At 39.9% G+C, this 27,309-nt stretch overlaps 3 protein-coding genes across 9 annotated transcripts in view; all 3 read left to right on the top strand.

The window, feature by feature from the left end:
• The window catches only part of LOC128628682 (kelch-like protein 10), a 230,100-nt gene that overhangs the window by 169,849 nt on the left and 32,942 nt on the right, over positions 1-27,309 (top strand). The gene's annotated exons all lie outside the window — the stretch shown is intronic.
• On the top strand, positions 672-20,622 carry LOC128634125 (ATP-dependent RNA helicase TDRD9-like). Of its 7 annotated transcripts, XR_008397352.1 has the most exons (9): positions 672-799; positions 1,738-1,791; positions 1,897-2,010; positions 4,172-4,279; positions 4,363-4,463; positions 4,564-4,737; positions 4,933-5,364; positions 5,472-5,559; positions 5,695-5,717. XR_008397352.1 is itself a non-coding variant. In XM_053684387.1 (6 exons), the coding sequence occupies exons 1-6, from the start codon at positions 728-730 to the stop codon at positions 4,673-4,675; spliced, it is 561 nt and encodes a 186-aa protein (XP_053540362.1). In that variant the 5' UTR covers positions 672-727; the 3' UTR covers positions 4,676-4,922. The 7 variants fall into 7 exon arrangements, 1 of the variants encoding a protein (XP_053540362.1); XR_008397353.1 differs by lacking the exons at positions 4,933-5,364; positions 5,472-5,559; positions 5,695-5,717 and adding an exon at positions 8,677-8,691; XM_053684387.1 differs by lacking the exons at positions 4,933-5,364; positions 5,472-5,559; positions 5,695-5,717 and having other exon boundaries at positions 4,564-4,922.
• LOC108261525 (E3 ubiquitin-protein ligase UBR2) lies at positions 20,750-25,820 on the top strand. The gene is made up of 8 exons (XM_053684396.1): positions 20,750-20,847; positions 21,801-21,881; positions 22,078-22,867; positions 24,266-24,413; positions 24,840-24,940; positions 25,028-25,100; positions 25,180-25,328; positions 25,486-25,820. Exons 4-8 carry the CDS (start codon positions 24,334-24,336, stop codon positions 25,545-25,547), a joined length of 465 nt encoding a protein of 154 aa, XP_053540371.1. The 5' UTR covers positions 20,750-20,847; positions 21,801-21,881; positions 22,078-22,867; positions 24,266-24,333; the 3' UTR covers positions 25,548-25,820.

The raw sequence follows: 27,309 nt of genomic DNA, 5'->3' as shown, positions 1-27,309 counted from the left end.
CTGATCATTTTATTCAGCTGTTTAATTATTACTTTGTAAATAATAAACAAATGAATGTTCTTTATTCATGAGGAATGTTTACATTTTGTGTCCAAACTCAAAAGTTTAAACAAAGTGTACATTTATGATAATAAAGCACAAAGAATGTGAAACCTCAACACGTGTACAATCATCGATGAATTAAATATTAATTAAAAAAATTAAGATGAAGTATATTTTTAATTAAAATGTAATTAGAAAGGAGCACTTTTTAAAATAAAAAAATAAATAATTTTTTATAATATTATATTATAATAATAGAAAAATCAAAGATTTGATTTAAAATAATGATAAAGCTGTTTTTTTTTTTGGTATGTATTTGTATATCTTATCCTCTATCGTGTTTAAGAAGAAGAGGATAATGAAGCTTTTTATGAAATAATATTTGGGTTTATTTTATTTTATTTTCTCCTCACAGATTCAAATTTACGTCAACGTCCGTTACGTTGGTGACGTCACCGCGAGCGCGAGAAGTCGAACTGAGGAGCAGAAACCGTTGTTAGTGTTAGTTCTGGCCCGTTTGGACCCAAACTAAAGTGAGTTTATTCGGTTCTGTGTAACCGAACCCGTTCTGTTCTGTATTGTGTGTATGTGTGTAGTTAACGGTGTTAACACCTGTGTTTCAGGTGTATCGGTATGAAGCAGGCGGTGACGGCGCACTGATTCACTCTCGGAGCTCGGTTCACTAATGACCGAATCACCGTGGAACCGACTAAAGATAACTCACACCTTACGGAGAAGAAGAACAAGAGGAGGAGAAGTGAGAAATAACATTTTATAACTTTTTTTATTCACGCCTCTGGTTCAATATTAATGTTAATATTATACAAATATACTAGCGGTGCTAGCTTTTGAGGAGGCAGTCCAGTCCACGCATGCGCAGTGTAATTAATGAGCAAGCTATTCGAAATGTGATTAGCAAATAGGTCGATGTTATTTTTGATTCTATTTAAAACGATGAATTCACTCTATCAATAACTGCCCAGTCTGAGAATACTGCATGATTTACTTTTATAAGTGGACGTGGCAGAACGACATTTAGCTTCACTGGCTAATTAGAGCTCTTTTACTAGTTTAATGGCTGAGTCATCCGGCTTCGCGCATGCGCAGTGTGGGTTAAGGCGCTATAGTTCTCTTCTTTTGAATTATTATTATTATTATTATTATTATTATTATTATTATTATTATTATTATTGAGACCATCTGGGGTGAATTTGGAGCATGTGGGGGGTTCGAGTGACCCCAGAATGACCTATAAATATTCTTTTAATATCTCCAGAACTGAAGCAGCACAAATGAAAATTTTTACGGCACAAACCAGCACAAACTATTCTGCCGATGTTTTGTGTTGGTGGGGGGGCCAACTTCACGCAGGTTGTGTGTGTGTGTGTGTGTGTGTGTGTGTGTGTGTGTGTGTGTGTGTGTGTGTGTGTGTGTTTGTATGCTCTTCAAATATCCAGGTGTTAGATGGTCAAGTGTGTAGTGTACAGATAGAGTGCACAATTTAAGAAATAGGAACCAGTCAGAGAGAGGACATCGTAATAAGAACAGGAAGCACTGACCAAATAAGGAAATAGATTAAACCGGTATACAGCGTATGGGAGGCAGGAGATCGTGACAGTTATGTTGAATTATAACGTGTTGGATTATAGAAATAAATAAAGTGATACTGATGTGTGTGTGTGTGTGTGTTTTTAGGATGAGCTGGAGTGGGGCAAAGAGAACTGCATTCAGATCAAACGGATACAAGAGGTTATGACTCTCACTCACTCACTCACTCACTCACTCGCACACATCTATACACACACTTCTTGACACAGATCCCTAACTATCATTTCTGGTGTGTGTGTGTTACAGGTGGCCGAGTTGTTTGAGGATCTGAAGAATCGAGTGTCACAATTCAACATGCACATCAGCGAAACTTCTCCCTCTGACTACACCAGCACGCACACACAGAAATTCATAGTGCAGGTAACACACACACACACACACACACGAGTAGAGCAGGTGTAGTTTAACAGCATATGTGTATAAAGAGGCTTTTTTCTTCAGGTCAAAATATATACAGCAGGGGTGCCCAAGTGCAGGTAGATTGCCATTAAAAAAAAAGATGTTAGTTGACGTAAGGGGCAGCCAGTCTGAGATCTCGTCTTTTCTCTCACCACGCGTGTGCGATCAAGCGCGCGAGTGCTAAAGGCTAGCGAGCGAAATCGTGGGGAGAGGACATTTTTCAGTCTTTTAAAGACTTCATTGACAAAACCCAGCTACCAGTGTGCAAATTGATATCAGTCAATGGTTGAGCAGCGCAAATGGATTCATTGCCAAGTGCAGGGAAGACGATGCTTTCCCTGACTTCTTTAACTACCACTGTGTTGTGGATAAAAAATGTCATAAAATAAACATAAGGGAGACCTAGCATCCAGCAAAAGGGAGAAGAAGAAAAAAACGGGCACCTAGACACATAGAAGCGGGATTAGGCGGACATTGACGGAATGGAATTACACTTTAAAGATCTTTAAGAGCAGTAGTAATCAAAAAAAGCCAAAAAGAGGTATACGAGCTGAGCTGAGGAGTGCTAATACACACACACACACGCTCGTACAGTCAAGGGCGGGCAAGTAGACACAACATACACACACACTCTCTTGCTCTCATACACACACATGAATAACTTTAATAATATCTTATAGTAATAGAGAAACTATAAAAAGACAATAGTAGGATATGCAGGACAGTAGAACTGTAATGATATTAAGAAGTTGGAAGTACAGTAAACCGCTTTTCAAGTAGTATAAATATATATAAAATAAGAAATATAGTGCAAATATGAAAATAAATTATAAACTAGAAATACAGGAAAATGTAAACTTACTCATGACTCAAATGGTGAGGGTTCTTGGCTCGACGATGCTTTCCCTGACTTCCGTAACTACCACTGCATAATACACCAACAAGCCTTATGCGCAAGAATGCTAAACATGAAAGAGATCATGGATGTGGCAACAAAGATCGCCTGTTCTATACGTGCTAGATCACTTCAAAGACGGCTGTTCCGTGCGCATCTGGAGAAGGCAGACTGCGACCAATCGGCTCCTGCTACACACTGACGTGAGACGGCTTAGTAGGGGTAAATTCCTGCAGAGATTTCGAGAGCTCTGTCCGGAGATAAGCGAGTTTCTTTTTGCTGTCAAACATGCAGAATACACCCAAGTCAATGATGATCAGTTGCTGCTGGACTTTTTTTAACCGAGCATTTTTAACCGATCTGACCAACTTAATTTGGAGCTGCAAGGAAAAGACAAAAATTAAAGGCAGTTAATGCCTTTAAACGGAAAATGCAACCTCTGTTCTCAAAGCTGCAGCGCCATGTTTTTGGGAACTTCCAAAACCTCGCATCAGAGTTGGAGACGCAGCGGAAGGCTTGTGCGCAGTTGAACTCATGGACAGTTCTGGAACTTACTCACAGAGGAAAAGTACCCCAACATGAGGAAATGTGCCACCTCCTTGACTGCATTATTTGGCTCTACTTATTTATGTGAGTCAGCCTTTTCCCTCATGAAGATCATTAAGTCCAAATACCGTTCCACAATGACTGATCATCATTTGGAGGCCTGCTTGAGGCTGGCTACCAGCAGCTACTGTCCGGACTATGCAACCCTGGCTGATTCTATTCAGTGCACGTCGTCAGAGTAAGGTAATGACCAAAAATGTACTGAATTGTATCGCGCCATAAGGGTTCATGCAGTTATGCAAGATACATGAACATATATTGTGTGTGTGTGTGTGTGTGTGTGTGTGTATATATATATATATATATATATATATATATATAAGTATACGCAGTGTGTTTATATAAATAAATATGTTTTGCATTTTTAGTGTAGGTAGATCTTTTTGATTGGTCATGTTAAAAGTAGCTCGCAAGTCAAAAAAGTGTGGGCACCCCTGATATACAGTAAATATAAATATTAGTCATAATTCGCAGCCTTAGAAGCACAAGCATCCAAAGTAAAATTGCAAATGCAGAGTTTAAAATTGTCACCATGACGACAAAGTCCAAGAAGTGTAACTTACTCCTGCAGAAAATAAATAATAATTATTATTAAGTATCAGTGATGTTTCCGTTGTTCAGGTGGCGATTGCAGGCGCATTTTATCCGAACTGCTTCCTCCAGGGAACAGTGGACGAGGAGCTCGCCTCCAAGGAACTCTATGGAAACGACCCCAGGACCACCGTAGTGGTATTCAGTCAGCTTCCATTTAACTAGGGAATTATTATTATTATTAATATTATTATTATTATTAATATTTCTCTCTCTCTCAGGTGTGTAATCTCCCTCCATTTGCATTCCTCTACTATAAACAGCTCCAGTCTCTCTTCAGACACTGTGGTCAAGTCAAATCCATCTCCTTTGACAGCTCCAGGTGTGTGTGTGTGTGTGTGTGTGTGTGTGTGTGTGTGTGTGTGTGTGTGTGTTTAATTGTGATTTTCTATAAACATGTATTGTGGGTCTGTGTGTATCAGGGCCTATGTAGAGTTCTACCGCTCGTCAATGAGAGGTTCTGGCGTTCTCCCAGAGGTCTCTCTGTCTCTCCTCCTCACGCAGCAGAGACTTCCTCTCCATCTCAACGTTTAACCCGCTGGAGAGGTGGAGACTTGGGCAGGGGGGTAGTGTATCTCACACCTCAGATATACACGGTACACACACACACACACTGCAGCGAGCATCATCAGATGAGTCATAGTTACATTTTAAGTGAGAGTAGTCATGTGACCACATCCCCTAGACAGTGTGATGTTTAGATGATGTTCTGTACATTAGTGCTGTTCTGTTACAGGTCTCTCTCTCTCTGTGTCTCTCTCACTCACTGTGTGTGTGTGTCTCTCTCTCAGGGTGAATGTGGATTTTCAGAATCAGTCAGTGAGCCCTGTCGGGGTTCTGAGCAGCTCCATTGAGTTGGAGAATCTTCCATCTAACCCTGTCTTTATCGTCAATATCACCGAGGTGTCTGTTCCGCCTCTTTCACTTTCAGTGCACAAATAAAAAAAAAAGCAGTGGCTCCTGTGTGTGTGTGTGTGTGTGTGTGTGTGTGTGTGTGTGTGTGTGTGTGTGTGTGTGTGTGTGTGTGTGTGTGTGTGGAGAAAGTCTGGAGTCTGGAGAAACAGAGGTGGCTGACAGTGGCCGTTAATACACGGGCGCTCTGCCCACTTCCTGTCTCACTTTATCCAAATCTTCTGTGTCTCGCCCCTTTCTCTGAAACTCACACCAAACCTGGGAACTACTACAGAGCCAAAATACTGCATGTCATGGGGAGTAATGTGGAGGTAACATCTGTACACACACACTATTAAAGCGCCTCCGTGATAGAGAATGGAGTGGTTACAGGAAAACTGCACATTGAGTGTACGTGTGTGTGTGTGTGTGTGTACAGGTGTTCTTTGTGGACTTTGGAAACACTTCCAAGGTGCCATGTAACTCTCTCTGGAACTTCCTGCTGACCGGCAAGCTCTGTATTTCAGGTATTGTCTCCATGGCAACAATTTAGGCTGTAAACATTAAACACTTAATCTCCAACAACACGTAGTTAATCCAAAATAGTGTGTACCAGAAGTGTATATACTGAGGGGAGTGTGTGTGTGTGTGTGTTCGTTCAGGCTCAGGAGTTCAGCGTGGCGTGTCAAGTCAAGAAGTCAGTGTTACAGAGTAAAAGTCTTTTAATTCATTCAGTACAGCAATATCAAGAAACACAAACAAACATCACAAGCTCTTCACACAACTTGGTGACGTCTTCCACGTCCTTCATCTGAAAAGACACAGATGAAATAGAAATCACACACTGCAAGGACACAGCCAGATTCTGTTTTACACACACCTGAGAGGAGATAAACCAGCTGAACTTTCTAATCTTACATTAAACATCCAACAAGCAGCTTTCGGGTCACAGTGACTACGTTTACATGGACAGCAGTAATCTAATTATTGACCTTACTCTGAGTAAGATAATAATGTGATTAAGGTGTTTACATGCGTCGCTTTTAGAATACTCCTGTCATGTTCCCGTTTTACATGTTTTAGAACATAATTAGATTAACAGCCCACGTCATTACGTCACCGCGCCATGCCGTCCGCCGTCCCTCCAGAATTTCACGTATCAACACACAGTTCGTCTTCGTTATGGAACCGTATACAGTTTTACATGTTTTTATTTAATTTTTAATTTTTTTACGAACGCTTTAAGTGCAGTTAATTATTTGTCATGCTGTACCTGCTAATACACAACTGCTTGAAGCCGTGGGCTGCGTCCCAAATCGCATATTTACTGTCTATATAGTAGCCGAGATGCATGTATTTTTCCCCACTACAGGCCTGTAGTAGGAAAGTATGTGATTTGGGACACAGCCGAGCTCTCTTGTTTGCCGTAAAACTGCCGTGTGTGATCGTGTCCTGTCGCAAAATGCGTTGAAAACTCTCACACGACGTTCATAATGTGATTAAGGTGTTTACATGTGTGTAATACACGTCCATAATGCGACTAAAACAGGAATACTCCACCTGTCTTAATTAGATTATTGCTTACTTCGATTATGACCTTAATTAGATTAAGGTAAAAAATTGCTGTTTACATGGTAGTTTCTTAATTAGAGTATGGTCTTAATCGGATCAAGAGTGGATTATTGTTGTCCATGTAAATGCAACTAGTGAGAGATTAATGACAAGTTCCTGTAACGCTTCTTCTGCTTTAAACTCGAACCTGAGGGTTACGACACCATCTCGATCTAAAACAACTTCTATCTACAAAGCTACAGTGCAGAAGAGTTACTCTGACCGGGGCAGGGGCTGGTAAGGTGTGAAAGCAGCTTGAAGTATTTCAGTGTAGTACATTCTGCTCAAGAGTCACTTTGGCTCCCTCCACTCTAATCTTGGTCATCTGCTGGAGCATTCAGCGCAGCTAAGCGTGCTTGAGTTAGTTGTCTTACTGTTTGTGCTGCGCTGCACGTTAAACACAGTCAGTCAAACAGGTGCGTAATGAATGCGAGAGAGATACAGAGAATAAGAGTGAATAAGTTCAGATGTTACCCGAACAAAACAGTGGCGTTATTTAGGAGTTGCTTGATCGGGTCCTGCGCAGGGGGTTCTTGCGGAGGCGGTCCTTGCGCACGGGATCTGGATCTGGACCGACGTCCGGACATTGTCCAGTTAATTTTTTTTCTCCACAAAACTATAAGTGAACACAAAAGTTTATCTATGAATATATATACACTAAAATAACAACAATAAATGCAAACTTGTCCCAATTTGTGAAGGTCAAACATGAGCACGCACCACACAGCGCTGACTGCCTCGTGCAGTGACGGTTAGCGCTTTTTCTTGTTAACAAAAACGTGTCGATTTTTTTTTATTTTTATTTTTATTTTTTTGCATAAAGAAGAGTTAAGCTCGTCTTGGGAATACATTAAGAAGATTGAATACAAATTTTGTGTGTGTTAAGACCAAAAAAAAAAAACATTATGTAGAACCATCATGTTAAGCATGGTGGGGGGCTAAATAAATAAATAAATATTTCCATACTCAAAGCACTTTTAATTCTTTTTTCATGTACAAAACTTGTTGAACAATTCGATTATTATAATTTAGATAAGGCTAATTATCTGACTAAATCCGGCTGGCATTTGCTCGTTACTTATTACAAACTATTTAACTAGCATTAGTTTAAAAACAAGAACACAATTCTAAAAAGAACTATAAAAATAAATATCAGATTTTGCTTAAACATCCTTACTGTGACTGTATACTCCTGAGGAAAGCGCAGTTTGAAAAAACCTCCCTCGCGCTGTATCAACCCGCGCACACGTTTATTTTAAAATGTAAATTATATTATTTCATATTATATGGACTGATATAGTTTAAAAAACAAAAGTCAAATAAAAGTACAATAAAAATTTTCAACATAAGACACGGTACTATTTTCAGTAGAAGAATACCAGTTCAGTTTGGGTAGTGAGATGAACATCGGCGCTACATTTTCCTCTTTGACATTTAGAAGATAGCATGAGTTTCAATTCAAAATGGTATCTTCCTCCAGATGGCGCTCAAACACAGACAAATACAGTAACCTACAGACGATTAAAAGCTGATAGTTTCCTAAAACTCCCTTGTGGGGAGGAAAGACTGGTAATTACACCGTTTTTTAGTTATTACGAATGTTATACGACTTAAAATGAGTAATTTTTCCTGGTTTAAAAGGCTGTATTCTACTGGAGAAAATCTAAATGGAGCAACGGAATTTTAAAATGATTGTCAACTTATGTTCATAATTATGGTAAATAACACTTAAATTCCTTTTAAATAATGTGAAATAAAAGTGTGTGTGTATTGAGCTATCCTGTTTGACATTAATCTTGGTTTGCTATTTCCTTAGAAAGCGATCAGCCTTTTTCCTAATATGGATCATTTTTGTGTTAGTCTACTCTTAATTAGGACTCTTTATTGTTTAAGATATTTAAAAATAAATATTTTATGTTTGTTTATTTATCAATTAACCAACAGTATTTCTCATTGCTATTATTTTAATTCGCTTAACAGTTACCATGAGCAGAGAGAGAACATTTAACTGTTTATGACCTCCTGATTTAAAGCTTAAACAAGAAAAGATTGGTATCTGGACCGGTATCGGCTGTAAATATCCTTATCGGAGCATCAGTGATGAACACCATTAAACTAAAGCGCTTTGCATCTGACGGGTAAATGAACTCACCCAATCACATCCTATATGAGATTATTCAGATATACACACACAATACACACAGAGCGGTTCGAGAGCTGACTCCAGCCCAGAACCATGACAGTGGAAATGTCTAATAGTGCAGCTTTAAATATATTTAAGAGGAGCAGACTTCAAACACTGAGCATTGATGTTTATTGTATTTGTTTACAAGGTAAACAGGTTAACGGTTGTTTTGTGCATACAGTCTGTAAAATGAACTGAAAATATTAGATTTAGTTTATCAGAAGGTAAATTAATGTGTCATGACTCACACCATGTTCCTAAATTCTGTCATAATTGACCAGCTCAAGTTTTCTCATGCCTACTTATATTTACTTATATTGTGGCACATTAATGTTACCATCTCTTAAAAAAAAAAAAAAAGAAAGAAAAAATGTTTAAAAAAAAAAAAAAACCCTAAACTTCAACTGTGCTCCTAAATTTTTGTAATTAGGATCACAAGTGCTCCTAAAAGAAGTTGTCTTGCGTCTCTCCTCCTGTAAACACTGTTACAGATTTGTAAATGATCAGGAATGTAGCACAACATGGAGGTGAAAGCAGTGGTCTGTTTATTTAAATGTGAAAGTGCAATAAAAATATGTTGTCCCTAAAATCAATCAATAATCGAGATCAATAATCGAGATCTCAATATTGATCAAAATAATCGTGATTATCATTTTGGCCATAATCGTGCAGCCTACCTGCATTATTAGATAAAAATCTTAAAAATTCACGTGACATGGACGTTAAAGTCATTTGCTTATGTCATGTTTCATGTAGGTTATTTTTGCAGGAATGATGCCGTTTGTCAAGTCATGTCGGATTTCCCACGTTAAATCATAGCACTTCTTCTCTGTCGGCACCACATACGTGTTTGGGACGTATTTTCTCAGAGGCTTTGGCTGTAAATAATTAAATTACACACACAAAACTTTTTTTTTTTCTAAAATACATGTGATTAAAAAAAAATCATTATATAAGATCTCCCCTCGTATAATCTCAATGCAAAAGTTGATGATTTCCATCATGAGATCGTGTTTGTTCTTCACAAACAGTACAATGTCTCTAAAGTACAGGGAAAATAAGTTTTCTATTTAAAGTAATTATTTAAACAGAGTGAATTTGGAAGTGTCATGCTTAAAAACAAGCCTATTTATTTATTTTATTATTATTATTATTATTATTATTATTATTATTATTATTATTATTAATGAAAGGCAAAGCTGTTTTAAGAACATAATCCTAAAATCCACTAAAAAGTGGGCAAAGTGGAGTGTACTCTGAATGTTTTTTTTAGACAGAAATGTATGGTACAGTTATAGTAGACTACATACACACTAAGTACTAATACTTATGTTCAGTGGTATGTGAACAGTTTATGTAATTATAAACGTACAAATGATAGTTTATTGACATTTTAAATGAGTTGGTGGACATTAGTATCCACTAGGTGGCAGCAGTGCAGCTGTTATATCGCCTCACTGAGCAGTCTAGTGCTGTCTGAAACCTCTCCCGAGATCTTTTCACATCATCAATAGGTGATGTGTGTATGCTATAAGGCTGGTCTGTTTCATCTCCTTTAACTAGAATGACTATTGTCTCATGGCCTGTAGGGGGGTTGTGGAATATATCCTTACAATTACTGGGGTCTCTGGCTAGAAGAAGCACTTTTCAGCCCTCAGAATGTCATGGAAACAATCTTTCCAGCCTAAGTTAAAATAAAACTTCAGAGACAGAGGGTTTGTAGATGCCAAAAAATTATCAAACTTTATTGAAACAATAAAGTGATTCACTCTGCAGAAACTCTAAAATATGCAAACACACACAAGCCCCTTTTATACCTTTCTTCACAGTGCACTCATCTTAGGTGGGATTTTACCGTTTCTCATTAAAAACAGACCAGTCTTCTTTGCACAATTAATTATTCATGTCTATATGATATCTTAGATTTGTGGAGCATGCGCAGTTAGTTGCTTTTTAGAAAGGTTTTATAAGGACAGTGTTTTTTTTTTTTTTTTATCCAAAAAAAAATAAAATACTTTTACTGGTTTGTTATATGCACCGCTAACTATAAAATCTGGAAAACAAGGTGTAAATTGATTAATAATCAGTGTCATATCCCCGCTGAGAGGGTCTTTAAACAGATTGTGAGTGAATTACAAAGACGAAAGAAAAACAGAAGAACAAAAAATCAACACCCATGGACTTTAATAATAATAAACAGTTATAATGCACACCTTCCAGCCAATCAGGATCCAGTATTCACACTGACCATGGTATAAGTGTAATTAATGCTTAAGATTGATAATGACCTTACGATATGTGTTGCTTTATTCCAAAGCTGCAGTTCATAGAAACCTCTTCACAGCTAAAGCTGCAGAGATGGAGGTCGAGGGGACCATGAAGAGGCGGCTCCAGCTGGCATCAGAGCGAGAGTGTGGGCGCAAGAGCAGACTTTTGATAAAGGAGGGTATTTACAGTGTTTTAACTGGTGTGTTTTTTGCGCTATTATTAATTTGTTAAAATGTTCATATAATAGTCTATTTTTAATTGTTTATAAAAGTCCTTGCTGTTTTTAAGTGGCTGAATTAGTGTGTGTGCACGCGCGTGTGTGTGTGCACGCGTGTGTGTGTGTGCACGCGTGTGTGTGTGCGTGTTGGTAGCTGGGTGGGTATATAGTTCTGGTCTGAAGTTGACATACCCCTTGCAGGAGAAGGAGACCCTGTGTAATCTGTTTAAACGACTTTTACGCATGTTTTGCAGAGAGATCATTTTCACCTTGCTGTTTGGGTCTCTGTCCCACACTGTTACAGTGCAGTATTGAGAGCGCGCGAGGGAGATCGATTTTCTATCAGAAACAGTAACTATATAAAATGGACGTCAACACACACCACTCTGTGAGGTCATTTCTCGCTCTCAACAGAGTAGTTGTGATTGTTCAGTGTTTATGACGGGGCCAAAACATTCAAGGCCATGGTGTAGTTTGACTGTTCCTGTAGCATAATCTCACCAAACTGTGTGTACAAGAGTCCACAGACACTGAGTCTATTCACAGTTCCATGCTGTGTAGATGTTCTGCTCATCCTCACTGTACCGTAAAGGTCAGAACCTCACATCTGTAACCTTGTAGCTTTCCTTAATCAACACGACTGCGACCAAGCTTGTGTGTCACTACTATTTTTAGATCTTCGCCTCTCAAATCTATCGGCGCCCTACGCGGCTGGCTCTCAAATCTATTGGCGCCCTATGCGTCCGGCTGTCAAATCTATTGGCGCCCTATGCGTCGGGCTCTCAAAACTATTGGCGCCCTTCACGGGCAGTTCTCAAAAGTATTGGCACCCGATCCGAATTTTGCCACGGCAAGCACCACTCACATTTTCTTCAGGAAATGTACCTTAAAATAATAAAAAGTCTCTCACTAGGCTGTGTGTCGAGATAAACGTGAAAACATCTTGAGTTTGTGTTCACCACAGACCTTATTTCCGGCATTTAACCCAAAACCCCATTGACGGAAGTGCTAATACGCTGACTCGTTTCTGGGTTTCACGACTCATTCCTGCAGCACTCTGTAAGACGGGCTGTTGTTATCAAACCATCGAAGTAGGATAAGCTGCTTTGGTAATGATTCTTTAAATGAGCCGATTCAGAATCCTCTTCTTGAATCGTTTGAGTCGTTCTCACTCGGTCAGGGTTGCACGTGTGGGTTGCTTTTCCTGCACGTGTAATCAGCACGTGTTCACAGACCATAAATCCCGACCCCATGGTAGACACTCGACAGAAATTTCATACTAAAGTAAGTATTTTATATTTTCTGGGTCTAAACAGAGCAGAAGTATTGCTAATGTGTTCTACAGATTCTATTGGACTGGTGAACTGTGTGGATTTGTATATTTAACCCAGTTTAATATGGCCTGTTTTGTTCAGTCAGAGACAAGTAAATCTGTTCTAATGTTCATTTATTTTCCATAGATAAAACAAATGTTTGCTTACACATGAATACGTACTTTATCCCTTCAGAATGGTGGAGATTTGTCTCTTAACTATTTTAAATTTGGTTCTCTTCAACAGGTTGTGTTTGAGTTGTGCAGGCTTGTGTCACCTGACTTAAAGAAGGCATTGTTTGAAGGGCTTGATCAGCACCTCCCACGGCTCCTGCAGTTGTACAACACCGAGAGGCAGTGAAATACCCGAAATCCAACATGTGATGACCCGCATTGATCAAGAGGTAAGTCTAATGAACTTTAGTTTGTTCTGCTCCAGAAATGAGCCGATATCCAGCAGAACAGCACTGATAGTTGTGTAATAGACGTGCACAGTAGAACTGTCGTGATTAATAAATAAACTTATAAATGTGATTACTTGATGGCCGTAGACAAAACTCTATACATGTGAAATGTTTTGTTGAAGTTCAGATGAATCTCTGATGTACAGAATCTTCAACAGAGTTCTGCAGAAAGATTTTGAATGCCTTTCATTCACCAGAACAAATTTGCAGTTGAACAGTCTGCCTAAAAGAAAAAATCTAAACACACAATATAAAATTCCTGCAGTGTGAATAAAGCCTTTGTGTTGCTTTTAGCAAACATGTCTAGTACTCTCGGTTCAATGTACACAATTTACCCCATTTAAATGCATTTTGGAAATTGTTCCACATGGCCTTAAAGTGTGAATATTCACTGTATGCCAAATAAGTAATCAAAGAACGGAATGGATTTTTTTCTTCTCTAATGGACCATTAATCACAATTATAAAAGATGATGCATCAGGTACAAATTCAGAGCCCCCCCCTACCCCCACAATGGTTGCATGACTTTTGCTACACCATTTCCACCGTGTGTGTTACAAATCACTTTGAGGTAAAGCACTGCTGCTGCGAAGCCCTATTGGATCTGCTCCGTTTTTAAAATTATTATTATTATTATTAATATTAATAATAATAATAATAATAATAATAATTATTATTATTATTATTATTATTATTATTACATTTGCTCTCTCTATCTCTGACTCTGACTCGCTCGCTCTCTGACACACTCTCTCTCTCTCTCTCTCTCTCTCTCTCTCTCGCTCTTCCTACCAGTAAAGAGTGAGAGACATCACAGCGAGAATGCAATTCCAAATCTGTAACATGTAATTTTACGCTATCAGAAGGAGGGACACGTTCAATCTCAGTCTTTAATTAGATCTCTGGCAACGAAGGGGTGTGTGTGTAAAACAATAACATGCATGATGTATATTATGATCAGATCGTATACGTGATTATAAGCAGATTATTCCTCTAATCTTATAAGGGATTAAAAATGGAAACCGAGCTTCGGCACATCAGTAATAATAATAATAAGTGGTATGACGTGATCAGTGGATCGATGAGGCTCTCTCTGAGTCACTCAGCGTTTCGTCTTCTCTCCACACCGTCATGTGTCTTTCCTTTTCTCCTGTCCGTGGCTCTGAGACGTGCTGACGTTCAGGTCTGGCAGGATGTTCCATGATGGACATCTCCAGGGGAGTCAGGCTGATCGAGTACAAAGTGTTTATGTGTGCTAAAGGGAAGAAATCTGGTGGAAAGTCAGTTATAGAGTTATAGTGCTGAGAAAAGTTTGTAAAGAAAAAATATATATATATATATATATATATATATATATATATATATATATATATACATAAAAATATATATTATATATAAATTTTATATATGGTTTTTATAAGGTTTTCATTTCTTTGATTCACCCTCGTATGTAAATGCACTTGTTCTAATATGTTATCGTTCCTATAGTAGCCGATAATCAAGGATGGGGTTGTGTGACGTGTTACCATGACCACCTGTTATTGTTATAGGGGCGTGGTGGGTTAGTGGTTATCATGTTGACCTCGCTTCTCTGGAGTTGGGGTCTGGGGTTCGAATCGAGATTTAGTGCTTCAGTGCTGTGTTTTGTGATAAAAGCCTAGTTTATGGTTTCTGAGGCCCTCATTGTATCTGCATTATTATAACGTATTGCACTGGGGAGCTGTTTACCAAACAGTCAGTAAACCCTGCTGGAAGTGTCTTTTTTTTTTCTTTTAACCCAAATCACTTTCTGTGCGAGGGTGGATTGAGTGTTTTCAGTCCCGTCTCGGGCTAAACCATCACAGCTCTATTAAAATTCTGTCATCAAGTCTGAACATTGGAACCCAGCTTCCTTTTTCTTCAAGAACACACTATATGGCTAAAAGTTTGTGGACACCTGACCATCACACCCGTACAGTATACGCGTGTTGAACATCCCCTTCCAGATGTATTTCCCCTTTGCTCTTACAATAGAGTCCACTCTTCTGGCCAGTAAAGTTCTTCTGCATGAACCGTAACACACTGTGTCTTCATGGAGCTGGGTTTGTGTACAGGGGTGTTGTGATGCTGGAACCGGTTTGGGTCTATTAGTTCCCGTGAAGGGAAATTGTAACGCTACAGCGTACAGAGATGTTCTATACAGCTGTGTGATTTCAGCTGTGTGGCAACAGTTCAGGGAAGAAGCACATGTGGGTGTTATGGTCAGGCGTCCATATACTTTTGGTTACATGGTGTATCATGTTTATGCTGTAATGAAGATTCAGTGAACTGCACGCTGGTGACTGATTTCAGCACGAAGGACACCAGCTGAGGCCTGAGTCACTATGAGAGCCTGACAGAAACAAGTCTCTCTCTCTCTCTCTCTCTCTCTCTCTCTCTCTCTCTCTCTCTCTCTCTCTCCATTTCTTTAAGCTTAGGAAAGAATTAACAGGTCTACAAATCGACACTCTAAACTGTCAACAACCCACCAAATTATCTGCATATGCGGATGATATCACAGTTTTAATTAGAGGTGATGTTAAGGTGGTAAAATACGCTCTGGAATGTTATGGAAAAGCTTCATCTGCAAAAGTCAACTGGCATAAGAGCGATGCCGTGTGGTCAAGCTGTCAAAAGTCCATCACTTCCTGGCATCATGGACTATCAAATATCAACAGATATTAACCCCTTTCGCCCCGACACTAGCGTTCATTCCACCGGCGGAATGGAAAACAACTTATCGGACATTTTCAATTAGTATAAATAAATGAATTATTGTATCACCGCAGTTCTGGTATAAGATTAGTCAGGACACTGGTGGCTTTCTGTGTGTGCAGTTTCATGACTGTGTGCTTAACTGCTGGTGAGCAGGGGTATGGGAAAGGGGCGGAGTTTGAACTCCCTGCTGGGCAAACAATTCACACCTCTCCATGAAAACATTGAGACAGAGATAAATCGGAGAGCAGGAATAAAGCTTTTTTGACAGTAAAACAACGTTACTTGTGTTTACTACATTTGTGACTAAATATGGAACTGTGCATTTATTGACGAAAGCAAATGCAAAGTTCCAGATTTATTCAGAAATGTCCTCTTCAAAATGGATTAAGTGTTTTGATATCCCACACCTCTGCAATTTAGTTATTAGCCATAAACTGAACTGAGACACCATCTAAAAGAAGCTAATCTGCTTTGGCTATGCTGAACAACCCGCCTCCTAAAAAATTTATCGGTGTCTTATAGCGGCCGCGTGCTCCCGAAAAAGCCCGGATGTGTCACAGCTTCTGGAGAAGTTATTTCTGAGTGGCTCTTCTTTTCTTTGGTTTGGAGACATTTGGTGCCACTTGGAGGTTATTTTGTGCCTTTAACATTTTTTTTCCTTCTATTTCTAGAAGTCTGCAATATTTAAAGGCTTTGTGCCATTTTTATAAGCTTTGTGCCATTTGGAGAGATTTGGCGCCATTTGGAGAGGTTTTTACCTGTGTTTGGATAACCTTACACACCATTGTAGTAGTTAGAGATAACTTCCTCATATTTTCGGTGTTCATGGACAAGTACTCTGGGCATCTTTGAGACCAGGAGTGGGGTTTATATCAACATTTGCTGTGAAGAGATAACATTTGTGTTAAAAGTTAAAAAAAAAAGTTTAGATAATTTAAAAAAATAATAATTCTGAATGTATTGCCCCAGGTAGTCTAGGTCAAAGAAGAAATACTTGAAATAACTGCTAATTCTTAAAGTCTTAAGTGTCTACTTTCACATGAGCCATGATGTGGTGTGGTCAAGCTGTTAAAAGTCCATCACTTCCTGGCATCATGGACTCTATCAAATATCAACAGATATTAAATGAAAACCTGACTGACTCTGCCAGTAAGATTAAAATGGGCTGTGGTTGGATCTTCCAGCAGGACAATGATCCAAAACATACATCAAAATCAACACACAAACAAAATCAACAACTGAATAAAACACCACAGAGTTGTTCTAGGAAAATATATTTACTGATGGGGTGGCATGTTCTTCAGCTCAACGTGGAGTTAACAGCACATCCCAAAGTGCTTTATTCCACTTGCAACACAGCAGCTTGGCAGCACTAACAATTTGTTAAGCGAAGCAAAGCGCTTTAGTTTAATGGTGTTCATTACTGATGCTCCGATCAGGATTTTTACAGCTGAAACTGATCCAGATAAACAGGTAAATGTAATCTCTCTGCTCATGGTCACTGTTAACTGAATAAAATAATAGCAATGAGAAATACTGTTGGTTAATTGATAAATATACAGCATAAAATATTTATTTTAAAATATCTTGAACAATAAAGAGTCCTAATTAAGAGTAGACTAACAAAAATGATCCATATTAGGAAAAAGGCTGATAGCTTTCTAAGGAAGTAGTGATCTAAGGTTAAGGTCAAATTGATATTAAATGCAACCCATAGTAATTAAACATTATTTCATTTCTCATTTTATTTATATTTTATGAAGTTATTATAATATCTATTTTTTTTATATATTAAATGATTTATTTATAACTAAGCACATTTTCTGTCTTTACATTTTAGTAGTTTTATTTTTGTTTCAGTTTTAGATCGGTTCCCCAGTACAGTGTCCATGTCTGCTGATAATATTGTGTTTTGGGGGATAAATCAAAACATAGAAACTGGAGTTGACTTTTCTAGTGATATCTGGCAACCGTGAGTTTAAATGGAGTGAATTAGAGTTAGTGAAGGAGAGCTGCAGTGTACTGTATGTTTACAGACGGAACAGTTCTACTCTTGATTGTGATAGGTGAGGAATTATTTAATAAAGAAGTTTGATTTGAACCCACCTTGTAATGTTATTATTAATTTACTCCGCCCGAAGCCGCTGTGTCTACACGAGCAGGTGAAAGTTCAGGTCATTTTGCGGGATCAATAAAAGATGGCGGTTGTGAGATCGGAGAGTTGAGAGAAGCAGATGATGTAGAGTTACTCACTTCATCATAATGGCTTCTTTGCAGTATTTCCACACTTGTACAGTGGACTGAGGAGATGAAAAGCAGTGTGAAAGGAACTGTTGCGCGGTGTAGATGTATTTTGGACAACCTGTAGTTTTTATTCCGATTGTATTATACAACTCCGAACAGGTCACTCACACCGGTGTGAATAAATATTTATTCACAGTCACACAAAGTACTTTTCAGTCACAAATGCGAGTGAAATGGTTGCACCATAGAGTCCCGAGTTTATCTGCAAAGTTTTTTTTTCCCACTCAGCGTGATTAGGTTTAATGTCCCCGACAACCTCTGAAGTGCTATTTACCATCGTGCTAATTTCATGATTTCCCCTCGCTCTGGAGCTCGAAGCGAAGCTAGCAACTCGAGGGCTGAAATGCTAATTCCGTTTCGGGGTTTTGGCACTACAAAATGACGTCATCCCTGCGCCACTCGATGGTGCATGGCTGTAGTGTAGGAGCCGCTTGATTTGATCTGCAGTGGAGTTTTCTGTGAGCGGAGGACGGAATTTAAATGTCAATATCGCAGTCGATCATGTTCATTTAATCGTGGGCAGTCAAAATCGTAATCGCGATCGATATTCGATTAATTGTGCAGCCCTAATCTGCACTAAAGAAGTTTTGGGAGCAAGCAGTTCACATTTTCAACTATGAAGTCTGCAGGACAGACAAGTGCTACAGTGCATTTACAATAGCTCTCAGTATAGCTCTAGTGTCTAAACCAGACACTAGAGAGGGACATTAGCTGAGAGACATGAGGTCATTTCCAGTAAGGGAACACAGTGAGTATCGATACTCCCTGGTTTTTGTGGTGCGTTGTGGGGATTTTTTAGGGAGTGAACGTTCCAGTGCACTGGAAGGATTTTGCAATTGAGACAACACTTAAAATGGCTGACTCCCTGGTCTCTTGAGCCCATACCCTAAACTCAACAGGAAGTCAGCATTTTGATTTTTCTCTTAATTTTTTCCTCCGTTTTTTTGCCATTTCCAGGCCTCGTACTATAACGTACTCCTCCTAGAGCTTTCATCAGATCGGCATCACGTTCGGTCAGTCTCATCTACAGGCATTGACGATGCTAAATTGCGAAGCTTTTGAATTTTTGCTGCTCGCCGTGGGCGTGGCGCTCTCACAAATTTAGAAGTTTCACCATGAAAAAGGAAGTTGTTATAACTCAAACATAGAATGTCCAATCCTGGGATGTCACGATACCAAAAATCTAGTAGTCGATACCAGCAAAAATACACGATACTCGATACCACTTTGTGTATAAATAAATAATACTTTTAAATCCTTTATTTAAACATGAGCATTATAAAAAACAGTCACATAATATAAAAAAAGCAATTACAAAATAGATATATAATAAATATGTAGGCATAAAATGTTTTTTCTTCGAGATGTTCTGAAATGAGGTCTGGTTTCAGTGTATAGTTTGGGGATCTCTGTATACATGAAGTAATTTTTGCCTGGTATCTGGGGTTGAACTGCTGAAGCAGAGGGAGGGGGAGAGGGAGAGGGAGGGAGGGAGGAGCAATCACATTTTAGCCCAGAACCTTTAGCTTGCCCTTGCCAGGAGGTTCAGACTTGGCTTTCAACAAGATAAAGAGCCAAGCATACTTCCAAATGAACACACAAATGCTTCAAGAAACTCAAAATCAGTGTTTTACAATGAGCTTAAAATGTCCTCCATGGTGGCATGGACCAGGACCCCTCGGTCTGCAGCATTACAGGAAGATTTCAGGTTAGACATTACGGGAAGAGTCTCGGTGCTGTTATTGTCTCTGGGGCAGACATCAGTTAACCCTGTGACCCCTTCCCTGGAGAGAACAGCATTACAATGCTGAAAACAGTTTTTGTAAATAATAATTCACTACTTAAAGCATGTACCCGAGCTCCTGCTATGCAGTAACTAAAACTGTCTGCAACTCACATATTACTTCATTCTTTAGTTCCTTCTCTTAAGTGTAGAGCCTCTGTCAGATTGTGTGATTGATAAAGAAAAGCACATAAATGACAAAATACCAGTTTGAGTGCCTAGTGGTCTAATCAGGAAATGCTCTTTGGAAGCTCAATATATGCACTTATCCGTTTGCATTTTTATTCGGCTGTTAGTGCTGAGGATGTCCTTAAGGTGATGTGCTGCTTTTGGCAGATTTAGTAATTCTCTTTAGTCACATGAGCACTAATGGTTTTTCTAAATTTTGATGTAGTTTATTTTGGATACAGGCAGAGGAAGCTCAGCGAAAGCTTAAGAGACAGAATGGAGAGGACCCAGGTAAGCTATTTCTTCAGTGATTGTAGTCATATCTGAAAATGATTGGTCAGTTGAATGCAGATTGCTGAAGTGTGAGTGTCTGTGTGTGTCGTAGCCCTGCCTCCATTCTGCCCACTGTTTGCCAGCTTGGGAAACATTCTGCAGTGTGACGTGCTGCTTGGCATGCTGGGAGCTGTGCTGCAGTGGGCTATGGAGCCCAGGGAGGACACTGGTCTGAGTCCATGCTGCAGAGGGTAAATGTTTGGATGTTTTGTTAAAATGACATGATAGTGTAGTAAATTCAACAAAATTCCACTTGCTATGCTGTGTTCATGAGCATCACTTTTTAATGACTGAGTAGTGTTCACAGTTCTGTATGTGTGTGTTGCTACAGGTGCTGCACTTGTTAGGCATGGCTCTGCTGGAGGAGCAGCAACAGCTAGAGAACATTGGGGATGACGATGAAGTTACTTTCAACTTCACCCTCAAAATCTCCCGTAAGTTTTGTACATCATCTCACACAATCTCAAAACCTCAAGCCTGTAGTTAGATCTGTGGTTCTTGTATCACAGGTCCCGGTGAAGCCCCCGACAACACTCCAAGCATCCTGGCTCTGTTAGAGGCCTTGCAGCGCGCGCCTCACTTGGAAGTGCACAAAGACATGATTCGCTGGATCCTTAAAGTGAAATTACATCTTGATTATGTTTGCAATTTGCCTTACTCTCTCTATGCGTGCACCTAATATGTCCACCAGGTGGCAGCCTAGCATGTTTTACAATTCGCTCACTGAAGGTAGGCGCAACATACAAAAGATGAGCGTTTTTACCATGAAGTTTAAAGCAGTGCTGCATCATCAAGACCTGTTTGAAATCCAAGCAGTGCAACACCGCTCAAGGTGGTGTGGCCGGTAGGCAAAGCAGCACCTCTCACCACGGTGAAGCACAAATGCTTCACTGTCACAAAGCGGTTTTGCTGCTGATCATCTGTCGGTGGCCCTAGGGGTGTTTTGATGTGGCTTATTGTGCGTGTTACTTAAAAGCTGTATGTCAACATGAATATTTAAATGACATGTAAGGATTGCTAACTACACAAACTGAACTTCCATGCACTGTGATGTGTGCATTTTATTTTCCATATAGTGAAAACTGTCAGGACACCTGCACCAGGCAGAACATGTACATATGAAGGCCATGGTGTAGGCCAAGGCTAATGATGTATTGCAGTATGTACTTTGAAGAGAAACAGGCAAATTAAATGTTAGTAAAATTGTAATGCATCTTCAGCATTTAATGGTATGGTGTGTGTGTATATACTTCTTAGTGCACAAATGTGTTCTATTGAACATCTGCTTAGTTTTGCTGACTTTGTGTGTGCATGTAGTTCTAACTGCACTGCTGTATCGTTTTCTTGTAAAAGTATTTTCCTAAATTATGTATCTTTTTCTACACAGATGGTGGTTAGCATTAAAACGATGCGTGAGTGCACAGCTGCTGCACCTCCCTGTGAAGGAACAGGGCACTGTCACAAGGAGGTCAGACTTTGAGCAACTTTCTATTCCACGGACATGTTAACCATTACCCTTTAGTGTTGAAGAGCTTAAATCTACGTGTGTGTGTGTGTGTGTGTGTGTGTGTGTGTGTGTGTGTGTGTGTGTGTGTGTGTGTGTGTGTGTGTGTGTGTGTGTGTGTGTGTGTGTGTGTGTGTGTGTGTGTGTGTGTGTGTTGCAGACTGTGTGGGACAAAGACAAAGCAGAGAGAAAAAGGAAAGCTGAACTGTGCTGGAAAAAGACCATGGCTCAAACATTAGAGAGCCAGAGTCATTTTATCAATAAGTACATAGATCTGCTCACGCAGGATTCAGAGGATCTGGACGCCTCAGCCTCTACATCAGCAGAGCATGGGTACCTAAGCATGCTCGTAGTGACGCAGTGTTCTTAATAAGTCAACTTGTATTGTATTCTCAATATCCAGTCAGTACATTTATGTCAGTAAATGCATGCATCAACACTTCCTTGACTTTGCTGAGCAGTTGTCTGTTCTTTGTCCTAAAAGTTCTTGCATATAATGGTGGTCTTCACATAACATAAGTAAACTCCCATCCTTAAACTCTTTATCTTGCATATTCATTTGGAGCATTTTCTGTTGGGGTAAATGAGTAGAGAGGATCCTAGGCCATTTTTAGCAATTTCCTGGTGAGTAAAAAAAGATGAATCCATTTATTCAACATTAATTATTTTAACAAATTCAGAGGGACCTTAACATAAAATTAAGGTTATAGTGTACTTGTAACCATCCGTCTCTGCTTGGTACAGCCCCAGTTCAGGTGACGGTGCTCTGGTGTGTGTGGGACCTCGTCGTTGGCGTGCCAGAGGAGGAGAGAGGAGGCAGATGGAGATGTGTATCCTGTGTCACGAAGCGCAGGAGATCCTACCTGATGGCACCACCATGGTGCTCGCTGCCTTTGTCCAACGCTCTACGGTCATGTCCAAGAACCGCAAAAGACCCCCTCACAATCCAGGTAAGGTTATGGTTTACAGTGTTCAAGTTAAGTAAGTGGATAGGTTTGAGTAGCCAGTGTGCTTATTTCTGGAGGATACATGTGTGTTACAGAGAGCTATGATCCCCTCTTCATGCACCCTGACCTGTCCTTTGGTACCCATACCGGCAGCTGTGGCCACATCATGCACTCTCACTGCTGGCAGAGCTGAGGAGTTGGGCAAAATGTTACTTCTAGACAGCCTTCTACTTAAAACCAAATAAAAAGTTTTGCTGCTTTCAAATGTTTGTGGATATAGGCAATAGAATCAGCAGCTAACAGTAAATAGTTTGTCTAGAAAATAATATGACCTCTATATGGGCAATCACAATAAATTAGCTAATATTAATCAATCAGTCGGGATGTTTTGTGACCGAAAAGTCAAAAACCTAATCTGTGATGTACAGGAAAGTCTTCATGGATGTGTGGTGATCGATAAGATGTAGATCCAAATTGGATGTGTTTGGCTTAAATATGCGATCTGCAGATATATATATTTTTTTGACCCAATACAGTGAGCTGATCATCGACACAAAGCATGAAACAAAGCTTGCTATGTGCACTTGACTATTTTTCACTGTCTTAGATCAAGCCAGTGTTACTTTCAAAGTCTGTAAACTTATTGTGCCTCATGGGGAAGCAAAGAACGTTAACCTGATCTGACCTTAGGAGTAAGTACAGTTCAATTCAATTTTATTTGTATAGCGCTTTTTACAATAGACATTGTCTCAAAGCAGCTTTACAGAAATATCAACACGGTATACAGATATTAAAGGTGTGAATTTATCCCAATTGAGCAAGCCATTGAGTGGCGACGGTGGTGAGGAAAAACTCCCTAAGATGTTTTAAGAGGAAGAAACCTTGAGAGGAACCCGACTCAGAAGGAACCCATCCTCATCTGGGTAACAACAGATAGTGTGAAAAAGTTCATTATGGATTCATATGAAGTCTGTATGGCCTTAGGAGCAGCCAGAGAGTATCAAAAGCTAATGAAATCAGGTGATGGAACTTGTTACGATTGGTAATCAGCAATGCTCGGTTGTTGAGGACGTCAGATTCCGCCGTGTGCTGTGCGCTTCCCAATCAAAAATACTTTTCATATGTTCCCGTTCTTCAATGGAGGGGAGTGCTGTCCAACAGTTTACACTCCTGAAGAATAAGGTTACCTCGGAGAGCTTTACAAGCAGTATATGGTGTTCCCACGTCAATCCTACATCCATGTCAAGCTTAACAGCTCAGTGGATCAGTTTGCTTGTCACTGCTTAATAGATGTGACCAGTTCGGTCATTTCTGTGATTGCACGGTACATATAAAGCTCATGGAAATTTGACAGGTTGTCAAATAATGGTCTCTTAATCTTGCAGTTATTTTCTCTTACAGATACTTTGAGACACTCCAGAGTCAGGATGCGCAGTGGCTGCATGAGCAAACCAGTTACGATGTAGAGAATGGGGAGTACTTGTGTCCACTCTGTAAGTGTCGCAGTAACACTCATTCCTCTCCTGCCCCTCACTGAGACCACCTGCAGGTACTCGCATACAAACTTGTGCTTGTGATTATTCTAAGTGGAGTTGCTCTGAATCCGGACCGCTTAATATTTTAACCATTGCATTGGCGAATTAGTTGTAGTGGCTCTGTAACCAATGCAAACTTGCCTATGAAATGCCATGGAAGGGTACAGAATGACACTGTAACAGTGCATACCCCATTCCATTATTCCTCTTATTTATTTATATATTTTATAGCAAGGGAATTGATATCATCTGTAGCTGAATTGCATGTCTTGCCATGTTGAGATCAGAGTATAGAGTTTCTGCTTATGTAAGATGGCTAATCCACTGCTGTTGCAAGATATTTAGTCACACTGACTCAGTTTATTACAGTAAATTTGCCTGTTGTCCCATTGAGGTGACATTTTCTCTGGTTAAATAGTAAAATGCATGCATGTTTGTAGTTACAGCAATAGTGAGCAGCCAGGTCTGGCTCATTGGCTGAATACAACATGCCAGCAGATCAGAGCCTTGCACTCTGCTCATAAGAGAGCCAAGCCAACAAGTGAGTCTCATCATATATAGTGCGTGTGCTCCTTATTTGTGTGTGTATGCATGCACATGCAGTCATATTGTGGTGTTTGTCTTTTAGATGAGACTGGTGAGACAGAGACTGTGGAGGACTCTCCTCCTCCTGAGAGTTTCAGGCTGGACCACACACCAGAGTAAGCATACCCACGGTTTCCTTTCACAACTGCGTATCTGAGCGTGTCTTTAACACTGATCTGTGATGTGTTTTGATAGCAACCCTTATTCAAGCTCCATAAGGGAGATGCTGATGACATTTGGGACCGCAACTTATAAAGTTGGCCTTAAGGTGCACCCTAATGAGCAGGACCCCCGTGTGCCTATCATGTGCTGGGGCAGCTGTTCTTACACCATCCAGTCTATAGGTCAGTCTGCACCCATTTCTTACAGACTAAGAATTCATATATAAGATTTGCAATATTCACTGACCTGTGTTAAGGGGTAGTTAGTAAAAATGTTTTACTTTTTGGTAAAGAACATTGATATACATTTGTTGTTTTTCTGTGCTTGTATTTTGTACAGAGAGATTATTGGTAGATGAGGAGAAGCCTTTGTTTGGAAGTTTACCCTGTAGACAGGTATGACAACCCAACTTATTGTCATATCTCAGCCCAGCCAGGACTCGGTTTCCCGAGAAGAAACATCCACTTCTAACGTGGCTGCTGAGGACTACACTTCCCACACACGCATGTGCTCACCTCCCCGGAGTTCTGATCTCACACACCTGCAGCCAATCACCTTATCCACTCACCACGGATACAGAGACACTTTGAGAAGTAAATGTTCAGCAGACTAGTTTCTCTGTCGTTCTCCAAGCGTTACCTACTGTGTTTATTCGATAAATGACTTTGACCTTTGCTTACGTCCCCGACCACGATTTCTGTCTTGCCCCGTTTGTTTTGTTTGCATGATCGCCTGACCCTCGCTTGCTTCTTGACTACGGACTGATATTTTAGTTATCAAACACTGTCTGACAAGGACTAATAAAACAGTGCTAATAACAAGTGCTGAGGTGCACTCCTAAACATGCACACACACCCCTTATACTCTGAATGCAAGCATTAGTTTAAATTCACTGATCTGGTGGCAGGATAAAAAGATTTATTAAAAGCATGAACATGTGAATAATTATTAGTGACATTAGGCTACATTTAGCTGACAGGACACGGGCTGAATGGCGATGCATGGTGGTCCATTAGGAGGTAGTTTATAACACAGGTATTTGATAACGATGCTAACACGTTGCAGTCTATCTCTAACATTACATGGAGCGTAACGTTAGCTGGTTTCACGACCACAATGCAGCTGCCTCAAACAAATATAATAGTCAAATAGGCAAAGGACATTTTGAAAAAATCAGTTCATCACACAGGACACAGGGCGGTGACTCGCCGTGTGGAACTAATTGACGAGGATAGCGCCAGTGAATTAAACAAAAAGGCGGAGTGCTTTAAGTTATATTCACTAGCACTGGATGAAAGTAACGACATAAGACACTGCTCAGCTCCTAATTTTATCCGAGGGATTAACGACAGTTTTGAGATAACGGAGGAGTTTTTGACCATGGAGTCCCTGAAAGGAAAAAGACGGGGAGAGGACTTGTATAACCAGGTGTCTGCTATCCTCGAGATTATGAAGATACCTTGGAGTAAACTTGCCAATGTCACCACGGATGGATCCGCAAATTTAACTGGAAAAAACACTGGGCTGTTGAAAAGAATCCAGGACAAAGTGAAGGAGGAAAACCCTGACCAGGGTGTTATTTTCCTTCACTGCCTCATTCATCAGGAATCTCTGTGTAAGTCTATGTTGCAGCTTAAACATGTCGTGAATCCGGTCGTAAAACTTGTTAACTTTATACGAGCAAGGGGACTTCAGCATTGTCAGTTTCTTACGTTCCTGGAGGAAACTGATGCGGATCACCAGGACTCCTCTACCACTCTCGGGTCCGCTGGTTAAGTTTGGGCAAAGTGTTTCAACAAGTGTGGGAGCTCAAAGAGGAAATTATCGCATTTTTGGAGTTAACGGGGAAATCCGACGAATTTCCTGAGTTAAGCGACAACAACTGGCTTTGTGACTTTGTGTTTGCTGTGGACATATTTTCACACACGAACGAGCTGAACGTCAAGCTACAGGGGAAAGAGCAGTTTGTGCACGACATGTACACAAATGTTAGAGCCTTCAAATCCAAGCTGACTTTATTCTCCAGTCAAATTTCAAACAAATCTCTCTCATTTCCCCACACTAGCCATGCAGAAAGAGGCGTCCCGAAACGTGAAGAAATACAGATCACTGGGCGACCTGCACAGAGAATTCTGCCCTCGGTTCAGCTGGTGTCCTGTCCCC

This window comes from Ictalurus punctatus, chromosome 12, assembly GCF_001660625.3.
Source record: "Ictalurus punctatus breed USDA103 chromosome 12, Coco_2.0, whole genome shotgun sequence".
Classification (NCBI taxonomy): domain Eukaryota; kingdom Metazoa; phylum Chordata; class Actinopteri; order Siluriformes; family Ictaluridae; genus Ictalurus; species Ictalurus punctatus.
Note: the sequence above shows the minus strand (reverse complement) of the source record. Positions and strands in the feature narration are given on the sequence as shown.

Excerpts from the sequence above, each read along its gene's own strand:
- LOC128634125 (XM_053684387.1), top strand. The coding sequence starts at position 728 with ATGACCGAATCACCGTGGAACCGACTAAAGATAACTCACACCTTACGG. Across the intron at positions 1,792-1,896 it reads AGATCAAACGGATACAAGAG|GTGGCCGAGTTGTTTGAGGA; the intron begins GTTATGACTCTC and ends TGTGTGTTACAG. Across the intron at positions 4,464-4,563 it reads ATCTCCTTTGACAGCTCCAG|GGCCTATGTAGAGTTCTACC; the intron begins GTGTGTGTGTGT and ends TGTGTGTATCAG.
- LOC108261525 (XM_053684396.1), top strand. The coding sequence starts at position 24,334 with ATGGGGAGTACTTGTGTCCACTCTGTAAGTGTCGCAGTAACACTCATT. Across the intron at positions 24,414-24,839 it reads CTCACTGAGACCACCTGCAG|TTACAGCAATAGTGAGCAGC; the intron begins GTACTCGCATAC and ends GCATGTTTGTAG. Across the intron at positions 25,101-25,179 it reads AGGCTGGACCACACACCAGA|CAACCCTTATTCAAGCTCCA; the intron begins GTAAGCATACCC and ends GTGTTTTGATAG.